This window comes from Sinohyriopsis cumingii, chromosome 1 (genome assembly GCF_028554795.1).
Source record: "Sinohyriopsis cumingii isolate HCF-2022 chromosome 1, ASM2855479v2, whole genome shotgun sequence".
In the NCBI taxonomy this organism is placed as follows: domain Eukaryota; kingdom Metazoa; phylum Mollusca; class Bivalvia; order Unionida; family Unionidae; genus Sinohyriopsis; species Sinohyriopsis cumingii.
The window spans coordinates 39,841,946-39,857,416 of NC_142961.1; the positions used below are offsets into that span (position 1 = coordinate 39,841,946).

The 15,471-nt window shown below is 36.9% G+C and overlaps 1 protein-coding gene across 1 annotated transcript; it reads right to left on the reverse strand.

Moving 5' to 3' along the window:
• Window positions 1–239: 239 nt before the first annotated feature.
• Window positions 240–2,108, reverse strand: LOC149806749 (uncharacterized). Its single transcript, XM_089958981.1, has one exon. It carries the CDS (start codon window positions 2,106–2,108, stop codon window positions 240–242), a length of 1,869 nt encoding a protein of 622 aa, XP_089815107.1.
• Window positions 2,109–15,471: the final 13,363 nt, after the last annotated feature.

A 15,471-nucleotide genomic window follows, 5' to 3' on the forward strand; every position in this document is an offset into this window, starting at 1 on the left:
AAGGAAATGTTATTTAAAAATAAGAACAACAAAAATAAAAGAATCACCCTTCCCGCCCCAAACCCTCCACCCCCACAAACCATAAAATTACAAAAACAAAACAAAACAAAACAAAAAGCAAAACACCCAAAACCCCAATATGTTATCATCTATTTACACCTTCTTTAAAACAAAGTACGGTTTTAGAGAAGAATTTTGATGATTACCTAACCAAGATATTCCTTAATAAGAAATCACATTCAATTATAGTTCTTTACAAATACGTGGACATTTGGTGACGGAAATTCTTCAGTTACCACCAGACAGTCCTTAATGCCCGACAATGCCCATGGACGATGAATTGGTGTCTCTGTCTCAAATGGCGTAAATTGTCCAAACCCATCATCCCTGATATAGCCCATGCCTTTTCCCTCAGCTAGCGAAACGAAGATGCTGTCACCCATTACGCATACATCTTTGCAAGGGACAGTCAGAGACTTGGTCCAGACAACACTGCGATCCACATTAATGCAAGATACCTCCTTCTTCCTTTTATCAGCAACAATCACACGACCTTTATTCGCTGTCATCCTGTAAGGAAAAGGTCCTTTCTGCAGGCGTTGTCTCTTTTTCGGTTTGAATTGGGGTGACAACTCATAATCCTCAATGGATACTAGCGCCACAATCTGGGAACGAACACTTGATAAAGCAAGATAATTTTGACTAGGTGAACAAACTCCAAAAACTTCAAAATCAAGGCAAATTACAGACTTTATCGAGAGTTTAGGGTCAGTTCCCAAGATAAAAACGCGGCGGTCCTCCCATACGGTCACAGCAGCATCCGATGAATCGAGAAGTGTAGAAACTTGATTTGGTTCGAGTTCCTCGCTAAGCACCAAATCATCCAAAAATAATCCTTCTGGTAATTTGAACTTCTTTATTTTTCTATTAACCTGATCGACGACTAAAATTCCAGTTGTTCCTATGACAGAAACACTTGATAGCATATTTACTTTTTCTCCATCTCTTCTGGCACTGAACTTGGATTCTCTGTATTTTATTGTTTCAGTATTCGTGTGTGTTTCACTCAATGCGAAACGACGATAATCAGTTACCTCGTCTTCGGGAATTTCTTCTCTGTTTTCGACAAGGGTCCACTCACCGGAGCTTTGGTCGTCCCCATGGTCACAAAGAATCTTGGAGAATTCTCGAACAAGGTTCTCTAGGCGTTTTGTCCCTCGATCTATTCGTGTTGCTGCTTTCTCTTCAACCTCATCTCGAAAGATTTTCATGTTCTCTTGAAAATCAGCCGCTTTACTCCACATCGTCGTAATTCTGTCTAAACTGAATCGAGAATAGGAGGTGTCTTCTTGAAGTCTTTCAAGCATTTCTGTACCCCACTGAAGATCTACTTGTAGTGCTTTCGCTGCCTCGCTATTAAGAGCCTCCAAAGCCACATTTTGGGTTGTCTCCACTCGATCATTGAAGGCAATGCAAAACTGTTTGAAAGATTCGTTTATTTTATCGATGCTCCTGATTGTGTCTTGTTTAATTTTTAAAGAAGTTTCTTCCAAATGCTTCTTCGCCTCTGCACATTGTTTCTTTAAAAGGCTAGACAATGCTACAGTTCTCTTGGAGACCACTTCTTCCAACGGTGAGCAGATACACTCATTTCCATGGTGGAATCGCCATGCGCATTCTGAACAGATAGTAATTTCATGTTTGGAGCAAAAAACATCCCGTTCTTTGCCAGGGTGCTTGTCACATATCTCATTATTTACTTTGGCTTCTTTTATGGAGAAATCGTCATCTGATGAATCTGACAGGCGACGTAAATGCAAGTTTAATGTTTCTGTCAGAGAGACAATCAGGGAGTCCCGTGGTAGTTGTTCATATATCCACGAATCCAGTGAATCGTCCACAGGCAAGTCTATTGTGATCTCGCGACATATGGGGCATCTTAACTTACTCTGGCCGGAGCGAAGTAGGTTCTTTTCGATGTAATTTTTAATGCACTTCAGACAATAAGAGTGTTCACACGGAAATTTTCGTGGATCTTCGTACTGACTGCAGCAGATGACACAAGTTAAGTAGTCTGCTGAAATATTTTGTACCAAACGTTCTGCCATGGCGAACGTTGTTTTAAATTAGCTGATAAACTTTAGTGTCGTTACTAGTTTGGCTGTATTGGATAAACACGCGATAGTGTGTTCGTCATGTAGATGACCTAGATAGCGTGCTAGCAGTTGTCTTTACTAGTTATCAGCGCTGATAGCTCCGGAAGTTATTTTAGGAACAAGATGTACCCATTTATCGATCCGATATATAGATACAATACATTACTAGACCTAGTATTATACATGCATAGCTAAGCAAATAAAATCCTTCAGATCCAAAGAGGTAATCATACACTTATCTTTATGGGCCTCTCGAAATGTACCTACGTCACACACTCAGGGGCTCGATACAAAGAAAATTTGGAGTATCCGCGTCCTTGAATCAAGGGATGGGGGTTCTAACCTGTAACAATATGTTATAATGTTATATTGTTACAGGTTAGAACCCCCATCCCTTGATTGAAGGACGGATACTCCAAATGTTCTTTGTAACGAGCCCCTGTGGTCACACATAGCACAAGAGAAAACAAATATACTACTCAAACTGCGAATGGAATATATTTCAATAACAGCATGTTTAAATAGACACAATTAATGTCACTGCAACCATCTGTCTCTCTCTCTCTCTCGTTCCCATCACCTAACACCGCGAGAGCTCTTTACCGTAAATGACCTTTTGATAATGTAGCAAACACCAATTTTTAAATACTCGACAACTCATTTTGCCTCCTTTATCACATGATTGTGAAGTATCAGTTAGACAGAGATAGAAGATTGCAAAATGATATATATATATATATATATATATATATATATATATATATATATATATATATATATATATATATATATATCTTTTTTTTTTGTTGTTGTTTTCGCCGGAAATGGACGCATTCATATTGACACCCCCACCCACCCCCAATTAAGCCACATTTCGGGGTCAAATTAGGTCATTATATATATTAGTTTACATGCAATATTATTATTCCTTTTTTATATTTTGAAACTACAAATAGAGAACACAATTCATCTGTTAAACACGCATATTCGCAATAATCTCAGATATAAATAAATTGATGAATTAATATTCGATTTTCTTTTTAGACAGTAGAGCAATAAAATTATTACTATTATCAGTATAGTATATTCCTTATTTACTATAATGTATAGATAAGTGATGTAGCGCATTTTCTCCCAATTTAAAAACTTAATAAAGAAATCTAAATACCTACAAAGATATCCAGTAGCGGCCTTAGCAAACGCGTGGCCCGATTTTGATCATTTGTCTGGGCCCTCTGGATTTATGCGCAGAGATCCCTGCGAGCTCGGCATTTGGAAATGAACCATTTAACAAGTTTTGTATGATACTGAACATATAATTTTCTTCCATCCCTTTAAAATGACTTTCTCTCTTTAGGTATATTATTAAAAATTACTAACGCGCGGGGCCCCTGTGAGCGCGTGGCCTGATTGGGCCAAATCAGTACAATCGGCCTAAGACTGGCCCTGAAGAAATCCAATAGAATTACATATAAAAGTGACATTTCAGCATGTCATGTTTTCTCTAATGACACAATAAATTGATGCATTTTTCTAATTTCCAAATACAATAGATGTTTAACTTAAAAATGATATTCATCTCCTAGAATTTAGCGAAAGTTTCATGTTTTATTTTTTTTTCTGGGAGTCTTAAATGGTCTATTCCATCTCTCAAATTGAAGTTAAAATCGTATGGGATGACGCTCTTAAATTTAGTTAATATAATTTTATAGTCTCTGATCCTAATATCTTCTAAATATAAATAATAGTAAAAATGAGCAATAATTGATATTTAATGTGTGACATATTATTTTTGATATTTCATATGTGATTTATAAAGGTTGATGTTTCTTGTGCGATATATTATAGTTGATATTTCATATGTGGTATATGATTTATATTTCATGTGTGATATATTATGGTTGATATTTCACATGTGATATAGTATGGTTAATATTTCACGTATGTCTTTAATATGGTTGATATTTGATGTGTGATATATTATTATTGATATTTCACGTGTAATATATTATGGTTGATATTTCATGTGTGATATATTAAAAAGGATGTTATATATTGATATTTCACGTGTAATATATTATGGTCGGTATTTCATATGTTATATAATATGATTGATATTCCATATGTGATATAGTATGATTGATGTTTCATATGCGATACATTGTAGTTAAACAGGTGACAGGTCCGTGCTTAAGATGGTAAAAATTAAAGATATCCTATTGGATCGAGATGATATCAACAAATTTTCCACCCCAATATATTTGATTGATGAATGGGTTGGTCGATGCCCTGCCGCATCGTATTGTGTTTATTGCTCCCATTTTGCGTAGGAAAACCTATTACATGACTGAATCCAGCCATGTATCAGAAAAATAACCATGAATATTCAAAAGCACATCATGGAAAAGAACTGAAGGTCGATCACTTTCATATGGCTAAAAATTTCAAATCAAGCAGCAATGTATGGTTTTCATGGAAAAGTATCAGAACTAATGTGAAATGTTCTGTGATGCGTTTATAACTTGTGGACAAAAATACCATCAATTATGACATATTTAACTTTAGGCAGAAGCGAAACGACAAATCGATGCACTGATGACTAAGAAGAAGCGTTAGATTAGTTTCGTACTTTTTCGTGAGAGGAACGGTATGTCCTGTGGCGTCGGAAGTAAGGTTTTAGTGGGCGGACTTATTCGGTGGCATAGTAGAATAGATCTATCGTACCAGTAAGAACCAGTCTAAGTATGTTGAGAACATTCGGTTTACTTTATTTTTTTTCCACCATGTTTCCTGCTCACACACCAGAATGAGCCCCGTCTCGGGTGGATGAAACATTCGGTTTACTTCATTTTCACTCCCACGTTTCCTGTTCACATACCAGTAAAAACAATTCAGGGGGAAATCTAATCATAACACCATCCCCACTATATACTAGGTAGGCCTAACTAACTCTCGCAGGTCTCAGTCTGACCCCTCGATAATCCCGTTCTAATTTTCGATACTCTCTGTGCATATAGTCATTAATAATTTACATCACCGTAAAGAAGACATTCCGCACTTTTCCTATGTAATTGCTTCGTGTCTTGTACGCTTTTTCAGATTTATATATCAGTACACTTCTGGTATACTTTGGAGTGATGCGACTGTTGAGCGTTATGTATATAAACAATCTATACCCACAAAGAAGAACAATTAGAATTTAAATTCAAATTAAGTTTACTTTCATTCAGGAAAATAATGTTTCGAATTTTTTTCTCCAACTAGAGGTCATGAGTCTTAAATATTTGCATACAAGAAACGACTTTACGTAAAAGACAGAGGTTGCTCCGAATACGTATTTGCCCAACCTATAGATAAATTAATAAACAAAACACCTACCAACCTGTTTTTCTTACATGTTAACTTACTATCTAATCTACCTTCACCATCATTAGTAAAAGTCATTACAGGTTGTGTAGGCGTTTAACACTGACTATTTCAGTAATGGGTGTCATATTTTAGAATTTGATTCTACATACCTTTAATGGCAGTTATTCATTTTATTTGGATCCCCATACATCCATATTCATAAAAGGTGATTATTTACACGCCCCGAGAAGTACTTATGGCAAAATCAATGTTAAGGTACGTAGACATTTTTGAACCCGATCAACCTAAAGGTAGATCCGGTATAATCCGGATTGAATGTCGCGCGCTGTGATGTCACACTAAAAGCTAGGCATGTTGATAAAACAAATTCGTACTACCCAATATTGTGATTATTAGACTTGACGTGATACTTTCTTGACCCAGTTTAGTACCTGGTCATCATTGTAAAAACCACAGCGATCGCTGATTTTTTTCTGGAAGTTTCTTGGTGACAGCTAGGGGCAGAATACTTAATAACGACTGAATATACTTTGGTTAAACAAAATTAGTATTACACAAAAATTAGTATTACATTTTAGAACAGCAATTCATATTTGAGTAAATGACCTATATGACTCCAACTATACCTATCATAGATTTCTCCAGCTGTCTGCTTGAATGCTAGTTTTTTCTGTCTATCCGTCCATTCATCTGCTATTTTAACTTGCAGGGCCGCTAAATATCAATACAACGGTATGGCGAACCAATAATATTATTGGGACAGTCTAAAGAACAGATCTGATCCGCTTCATTGTCATTACAGGTCATCAAATGTCCAGGTCAGTACAGGTCATCAAATGTCCAGGTCATTACAGGTCATCAACCGTCTATGTCATTACAGGTCATCAACCGTCTATGTCATTACAGGTCATCACATGTCCAGGTAATTACAGGTCATTAAATGTCCAGGTCATTACAGCTCATACGGGTCTCTTCGTAATGATCAGATCAAAATAAAGTGTAGCAGACAATGGATACGATCAGACAGATAAGGCTTGTTCCCTCATAACTTATCGTAATAAATAAATAAATAAATACATTTTAAAAACATACGTGATGATTAACACACCCCCCCTCCGAATATTGTATGGGTCTGTTCTATAATAAATAAATAAATAAATAAATAAATAAATAAATAAATAAATAAATAAAACTAAAAAGAGTGGAGAAAAGAACAAACAAAACCATGCAAGCACAAAACTAAAGACTCCCTCCAATATACAATACGCCTTGGTTGTCAGTAATTACAAATGACTTCTACAAATATTTGACCTTCACGACCATCTTAAATAACATGTACTATTTATACAAAAATGCAAAGTCATTTGTGAGCGTGTTGAAAAGTTGGACAAGGTTTTAATTTCAGTTTTTATTCATCAAGTTTAACAGCAAGTTTGCTTTGTAGTGAGATGAAGGGGCTTATGCCGGAGAATGGGTCTATAATTTCAGATTTGACAAAAATATAGGGGTTGTGCTCGTTGAGTCCAACTGCAAATTGTATATACACAGATAGGCCGTCGCATAATGTGTTAACATATATGGGTATATGCGGTTTGTTAGGAGTAATCAGGAAAACAAGCAACACAGACTCTGATCCACCGGTTAATTATGCGAAAACTGATCAAAGTATATGCTGTTTTAAGTTGGATTCGATTTATAAGCGAATACAGACCGTTACATTGATGAACACATGAGGAGGAACAAGAAGAATGATGCGATTATGTTAAACAGCTTTCGTATATTCATGTAAACATAATAATCAAATGATTATTTTACAGAGTAATTATTGCAGGAGAAAAGTAAAACATTTGATAATCTGTGCACAGTATGAAAGTGTACACATTTTGGAATGCTAGACAGAGACAGCCTGAATAAAAATGTCATCTCAATAGATATAATATTTTTACGTGATTTGAACGATTCAGGAAGATAACGAAATATATCTGAAATAGCGATGGCAAGAGACATTAGAAATAATTTTGTTTAAATATAACGTTACCTTTTTACTATAACTTTGCAGACAATATCACCAACTCTCTTAATAATACAGATATGAAAAATCAAAAGCTAAAATAAAACATGAACATAAACATAAAAGATACTTTATTCCAGTATATGTTTGCTATATTGTCTTTTAAACTTGCATATAATGGACAAATTAAAACAATGACTCATCCTTAATTTCAACGTAGTTTCTGCAGTATACAAGTAATACTTTCACTTTCAGTCATGAACTGATGTGAAGATATCCGAATTACATGTAAAGCTTAACGTTCACTCAATTTTGGACACAGTGATACTATATATGAATGCCGTATATACTCGCTTATAAATCGAGTACAGCTGCAGACAACATAGACCTATATCTGCGGGGAATAATGCGCCGGCAGATCAAAGTCTAAATTCTTTGTTCTACTGATTACTCGAGACAAACAACATGGACCCAGGTCTGCTGGCGCATTATGCGAATGCGTATCTTGGTCAGTGCAGCTGGCAGTAGCAGTCAATTTATGAGCGAATACATACGACATTCTGAATTTTCGACACTGATACTATATGCAAATAGGACCTAAAGGCCAAGGTTCAATCCCTGATGATAGCTGCGTAGGAGCAGTCATCATATGTTACATACGTGCTATGACTGATCGAGTAGGTGGAACATAACTGTCAAAACTCTAACAGGATCGTGTATGAACTGGAGTTATGTTTATTGGATAAAGCGAATTGACAATGTTTGTGACGCCGCCTGCGGGCTAAGAAATGTACTAAAGGCCAGATGTAACCCAACCCACCCCACCCCCATGTCGTAAAATGCGACTAATGGAGGCAGGAATCAGGCTGGTTCAGCGGTCAGCGTGCCTGACTCGGACCGAAATGACGCGGGCTCTAATCTTATCATTTGATGATCCCGGTCGGCTGCTGTGATTTGCCCTTCGGCAAGGAACTATACTCTAGTTGCATTGATAATAGATAACATAGTCGTGTTCATGGGCCATACAAGATCGAAAACAAAAAACAGGACTTAGACTTTTTGACACGCAGATCAACAAACAAGCTTCTTCTTTTTTTTTTAAAATGTACCAAACCATCCTCAAAGTTTTGTCTTGGAACTTGACGTAGTGTGTAACTCAGTTTGTATTCTTTGTGTGACTACGACTTTGACCTTTCACATTTTGACTTTAAAATCTACGAGCTCCTTTGATGAGTACAACCCGTCCATAAAAAGTTTGGTCAAGATACGCGTTCCAGTTTTAAATTTATTACGACAAAGCTCAAAACGGACAGACAAAAGGATTGACTGAAAACGTCATAACATGATACGCTGGTTATCATGGGGTATAAGACGAGACGTTGGTATTACTGCTGGCATATAAAAGGGCAGTGTGCAAAATACTGTTTTATGATTTGATTCCGTATCAGCTCATAACGAAAAAATTATGTAAAATATATGCCAGATTTTGTAATAGTACTCATGCTTGAAGGTGGAGCAGGGGATGACAAACGAGATCATTAGGAATTGAGACAGGGGTAAACAATCTGTCATTTTCCATAACCTATCAAATTGTGACCTTCAAAATAAGATGCCAAACGAGATCATTAGGAGTTGAGATAGGGGTAAACAATCTGTCATTTTCCATAACCTCTCAAATTGTGACCTTCAAAATAAGATGCCAAACGAGATCATTAGGAGTTGAGACAGGGGTAAACAATCTGTCATTTTCCATAACCTATCAAATTGTGAAAATAAGATGGACAAAATAAAATCTGTTCGTTCAAGAAATAATTTTATTTGGTAAGCTAACGTCTAAGTGTTTTCCGTACATTAATATGAGTAGGTAAAGAAGAGCATAGAGTTCTGGACCAAGGTGAAATAAAAAAGAGGAAAAAAAAACAAAACAACAGACGGCAATGAAAGGAACATCTTTCAGCTATAGTTTGTGGTTGCTGCTTGAAAAAATGCACAGGATAGCCTTTCACATATCTGGGCACATACAACTAAGTTCCAAAATGCAGTGATGTTCCTGTTACATATACTTTCGTGGTAAGGCCGGTAAATCAAGATTATATTCTATGCAGGATATATCCAAGAGTAAATATTCTATATATTGGAAACGATATGTGTACTGCTCTATTTAGAGATAAACTCTTTGTATGTGACCGCTACCAAAACTCAACCCAGGGAATTCGCCTCACCTAATATCCAGCAATAACAGCAAGATATTGACAATGACATTAGTTTAACGGCTTTTTTTGGCGTACCTTTCACCCGTTCTGAAGCTTCTTCCGACAAATACCGTGTTTGAAATTCCAATAATTATTTTCAGGCAATCAACTGTTTCAGTTCTCTTAGGGTATTTAACAATTTCCCCACACTTTGGCTTGTTCCATAGCTCTTAGAATAATCAGTTATAAGTGACCATGTAGGTCAGACATGTACAGCCTACGGTCAGCGGACCTGATTTGACCTGGTTTGAACCATCTATTTACATCATAGGGCGTGGCTTTAAAAATTACTTACCTGACTCGTGCATTGGATGAAGGTCGCATGCCTGAGATAGGTAACGAAAATTACATAGCGAATGGAACAATGCAAACACAAACCTAGTTATTAATAATCCATCTGTTGTTGTTTTTTTTTAATGGTTCGAGAAAAAAACACACCAATAAAGTAGTGTCAAAGGAAAAAGGTGACGACTATATACAATAATACGTAACAATTAATTCTGTTTTACGGGCATGTTTTAGCGAATTTAGGCTACAATGGATCGCCAGGAAAATTGGATAGACTACATTTGCGACGCACTATGCTGCAAATATAAAATTGCAGTGGAGGATGTAAACAAGATGGCGTTGAAAGAGACAGAACACTGTATGGTTTGCTCCTTACAAAGTAAAACTGGCAGATGTAATAAATGATTGCGTCTTAGACAAGCTAAACATGATACCAGACTTAAATAGGGAACAGATTAACCTCCTGAATTTCAACATAGCAATAGTTTTTGCACTGACTTATAATAAGGCAGAAATTGTAAGATATATATTTACCAAACACAAATTTAGAACGGAAAAAAGCGGATATAAACATCGATAACGACTGTATATTAGAAAACGATAACACAATAGCCGTATACTGCCTTAGTTGTTAAGGCCTTTAATAATATTTGTTATAAAACTTGGCAATTACAAATCTGCATCAAATGTATCGGACAGTTACAAAAATATTGGTATAAACATTTGAGACTTTCTGAATTGTTCGGATACAAAATTAACAAGTATATATAAGAATCTTGCGCCGCAAGAGAGCGATTTCACAAGACTGGAAGGGCAGTTAGCAACTATACCAATGATCACTTTTAAGAATAAATATATCCATTAATAAAAGTTGTCTCTTTTAAAAAGTCCAGTTTGCAGAATAGTAGAAAATAGTAAGCGCTAAATCTGAATGCTGCTTTGTTTGTAACAGATCCGAACGTTAAGAGTGTAACATGACAGGGGTTTTTACTTGACCGAGTGGTGTCAAACCCTGGCGCGATTCCCGCTAGAAGTTATATTATAAGTTTACCCCAAATATCCAAAGACTTCCATGCAAGTACGGTTGTAAATTAGAAAGCCCGACGTATCCAATCTATACATAACTTTTACTCTAATCAATGCAAGACCACATATCTATCAGTCTGCCAAATATGTATATCAACCGCGTATCTGCATGGTTTCTCTTCGTTAGGTTTCCGTACCGCCAGCAGTTCACGTCGTTGAAACTATGCAACTGTCCCTTAACACATGGAACTATTTTAACTATGCCACCTTAGACCAGTCAAACTATGGTTTCCATGCACTTTTCGCCAGTACAACGGTAACACCTTTGCCACCAAGGCGACATAAACGGTATCTGCCGAGTCCCTTCTTATTGATTCCATTGTGCAATTTACCGGTTTCCTACCGTAAATACTGCCACTGCAGTCACACCACCAATGTACACCACTAGATTTTAATAGGGACTTTGTTATTCTAGAGGCACTCATTCGGTTTTGACCTGAATTCATTAATTGTGAACCATGGCATCATGGAAACTCGCTAACGTTTTACTCCGTGACGTTTGCTCCTAGCTATTTGCTAATTATTTCTGGCAAAGAAATATTTCTATTGCACCGAATTCCAATAGTCAATTAAGTAATCACAAAAATCTAAGAATTCCTTAAAATAGGGCGCCATAACCGAATGCGCATACTCTAAATTTATTACGATATGAACAACCTCTTGGGCAAACCCTCATATTAAGAAGATAGCAGGCACCAAGTATAATTTGCTGCAAGAATGCATAGAAAATATAATTTAAAAAAAACCAACCCTTTGTTGTTGTAGTTGTACTTTTTTGTAGCCTTGAGCTTTAGCACCTTGCCAATACACTTTGTGGACATAACAGAGCAGGAGAAATGTGTATTTAATATGTTAAATGTTTGTAGCTCGACGGAAGTATATGTCTTTGTTTGCAAGACTAATAACTCTAACGAACAAGTCTTAATATATACTCTGTAAAGGTCGTGACCTTTACGACGTATAAAAGTCGTGATCATTATACAATATAGAAGAGACAGTGACTCTAAACACAGCATACACACAATCGGTCAGGAAGCATACCATGTTTTTAGAAGCTAATTGGTTGTTGCTGTTTCGTGTTTAATGAAATTTCTCAGCGCAAGATAGACCATACATGGCGGCCAGTATAATTGGTAGAGGACGAACCAGTGAAAGCACCAGTTGAAACCACCCCGACCCACGAAAAGCTACTGGCAAGCTTTCTCACGCTGTTCGATCTAGAGACTCGAACCCACACAGACAGAGGTGAGATGACAGTGTTAGGTAGAGGCGAGCGCTTGAGATCACTCTGCCACCCAGCTAAAAGGTTGTAAAACATGGGAGAAGATTTTAGTGTAAAACAGAATCTAGAAAACATGAATAGAAACAAGGAAGCATACCTAAAACACGCTTGTTGAATTATATATTCGACATCGCCAAGGTTTAGGGGACCACAAAGAATACATAGTAAGTGTTTATTTTTGTTGGTACGTCTATAGCTGGTCGGTGTTTACAGCATGTTTCATGCTCAATCGAGCTGCTTTAAATGATCAATTGTTATACTGTCGGTATCTGGTATCATTATTTTTTTTTGTTGTGGGGGGGGGTTTCAGTGCCACAATTATAGCATTTTAGCATCTCTATTGATCGTGGTAGTACGTTTTCGAATATCACGATTACAGGCTATATGGGCACTATAGCAGTCCCATACAAGGAGGTTTGCAGCTTAAATGTCTAAATATACTCATATGCCTACTGCTTGCGAGTTTGCGACATCCATGCGAAAGTCGTATTATATTTAATGTGATCCAGAACTCTCTATATTTATCTACTCACATAAGAGTTACATAAATCAGAATATACGCATATCAAATTTAACTATTTCTTGAACAGGCATACTTTATATCCATATTTTGGTTGTGCTTTTGTATCATGGAAAGAGAGATTATAAAAAATGTGATTTTTTTCGCCCCTATCAACACTCCAAATTATATCGTCTGCCATACCCTTCTCTAAGTTCAGACGAGGGTGCTATTACAAAATTTTGCAATGTGAAATATTTTTGTAAAATTAATATTTCATCCTTTTATCAATTTTTTAAAATTAAATTTTCGTTTATTTAAAATTAATATTTCGTTTGAAAAAGAATTTAACGATAGGATAAATGTTCTCCTCGATCAATCCAGTTGTAACAAGATAACCGGGTGGGATTTTCAGATTCACAACAGAACACTTTTGACGATGATATAAATACAATGTTTAATAAAGGATGACTTGCATGAGCAACTAATTATGAAAATGTGCGTGTATATATAATCCAAATATTGGATTTAATTAACATAAGAACGGACAAACTTAATGATGAAAAATACAAATAAATTGATTTAGCAAATACAAAGACAATGGGCGAATGGTTCACAACGATTTGACAATGAAACGATGGATATAGTTTACTCAGGCAGTAAACGATGTAACATTTTACTCTTTTAATAAAATGTATTCATTCAGGTAGCGAAATTATGGTGATAAAAAAAAAAGAGGGACAGATATACAACTTATCTTTACAGTCTCGAAAGATACACTGGGTTTTACAAACCCCAAAATTAGCCCACGGGTGCTACAGTTAAGCTTCTCAGCTGCTACAGATTCCGGACACTCGGAACAGTTCGAAACACTCGAAAAACTCCGAACATTAGACTCTCCGGACACTCCGAACGTTAGAAAATAGATGCTCCGGACACCGCAGACGTTAGACCCTCCGGACACTCCGGACACTGGACATTAGACAGCTCTACAGTTGAAGATGTGCAAGTCCTTGAAGCAGACTGCTGACTGACAAGACTTATCCGTATTGTAAAGAAATTTACGTACGGTGAGGTATTTATACACAGACAGTCTGTGCATTGTAGGCATACGGTTCGTCCCATCGAGAGCACTTCGCACGTACGGCATGGGATGAACCGAACTCACTATTTCGAAATACGACACAACATACACAAATCACCCTCGGGTATCGTTGTACACAAAAAACGAAACCCGAGTACATGTATTCAATAAATAAAAGAGTTTAATTCCATGACAATACCCCCCCCCCCAAAAAAAAGGGGTAACACTTTTAGAAAAATCACAGAATGTGAACATAAACAATTGTTAAAACTTCCAATTTGAATACTGAACGAAAATGATCTACTAATTACACACTACTTAAACTATCAGCTATCAGCACCCACATTTTCCGATCCTCGAATCGCCTCCATCCGGAAACTATACGGTTGCAAAGATAACGTCCAACGCATCAGTCTTGTATTGGCGACCTTTACTTTGTTGAAGTATAAGAGCGGTTGATGGTCCGTTTGTAAGGTAAATTCCCTCCCGAAAAGGTACGTATGGAATTTTCCTTTACCCCATACTAAGGCTAAGCACTCCTTCTCAATCACGGAGTAGTTTTACTCCCTAGTGAGCAATTTCCTACTTGCATAAGCAATGGGCAATTTCACCCCCTCTTGCTCCTGTAGCTAAAAAGCCCCAAGACCCGTATCGGACGCATCAGTCCTCAGCACAAAGGTTTTGTTCAATTCTGGCAACTTTAAGATTCGTGCACTTACCTGTTTCTGTTTTAAAGCGTAAATGTTTTTTCCTTGCCCCCACCCCCATTGCCCTTTCCTAGTCAAGTCTGTTAATGGGCTGGCGATAGCCGCAAAATTGGAGACAAATTTCCTGTACAACCCAATCAAACCTAGGAATGATATTACTTGTTGTTTTTTGTTGTTTCTGGTCTAGGTGCATATCTGATTGCTCCTATTTTATCTGGGTGAGGTTTCAACTTTTCAACTGACCTGGTCCACTTACAAGGTGTCCCAAACACTCTAGGCTAAAATACCATATATTACATTTGGTGGGCTTAGCCGTAAGATTTGCAGAGTGAAGTCAATCGAACAGATCCCGTAATACCTTAACATGTTCATCCCATGTATATGTATAAACAAAGATGTCATCTACAAAACTGTCGACGTTTTCCATACCGTTTAACAGTTTGCGCATGATACGAACGCACGACGCACCGGCGTTGACTAAACCGAAAGGCATAACTTTAAATTGATAAAGACCTTTGGGAGTCGCGAATGCCGTTAACTCGCGGACATTATCAGCGATTGGTATCTGCCAATATTCCTTGGTAAGGTCTAATTTGGAAATGTATTTATGACCTGCCAACTTTGAAAATAGACTTTCCATGTCTGGCATTGGTTCTGCTTCGAACACGGTGATTTTGTTCAACTGCCGAAAGTCAATGCAAAAACGGTTCGTCCCGTCTTTATTTCTGACTAACACA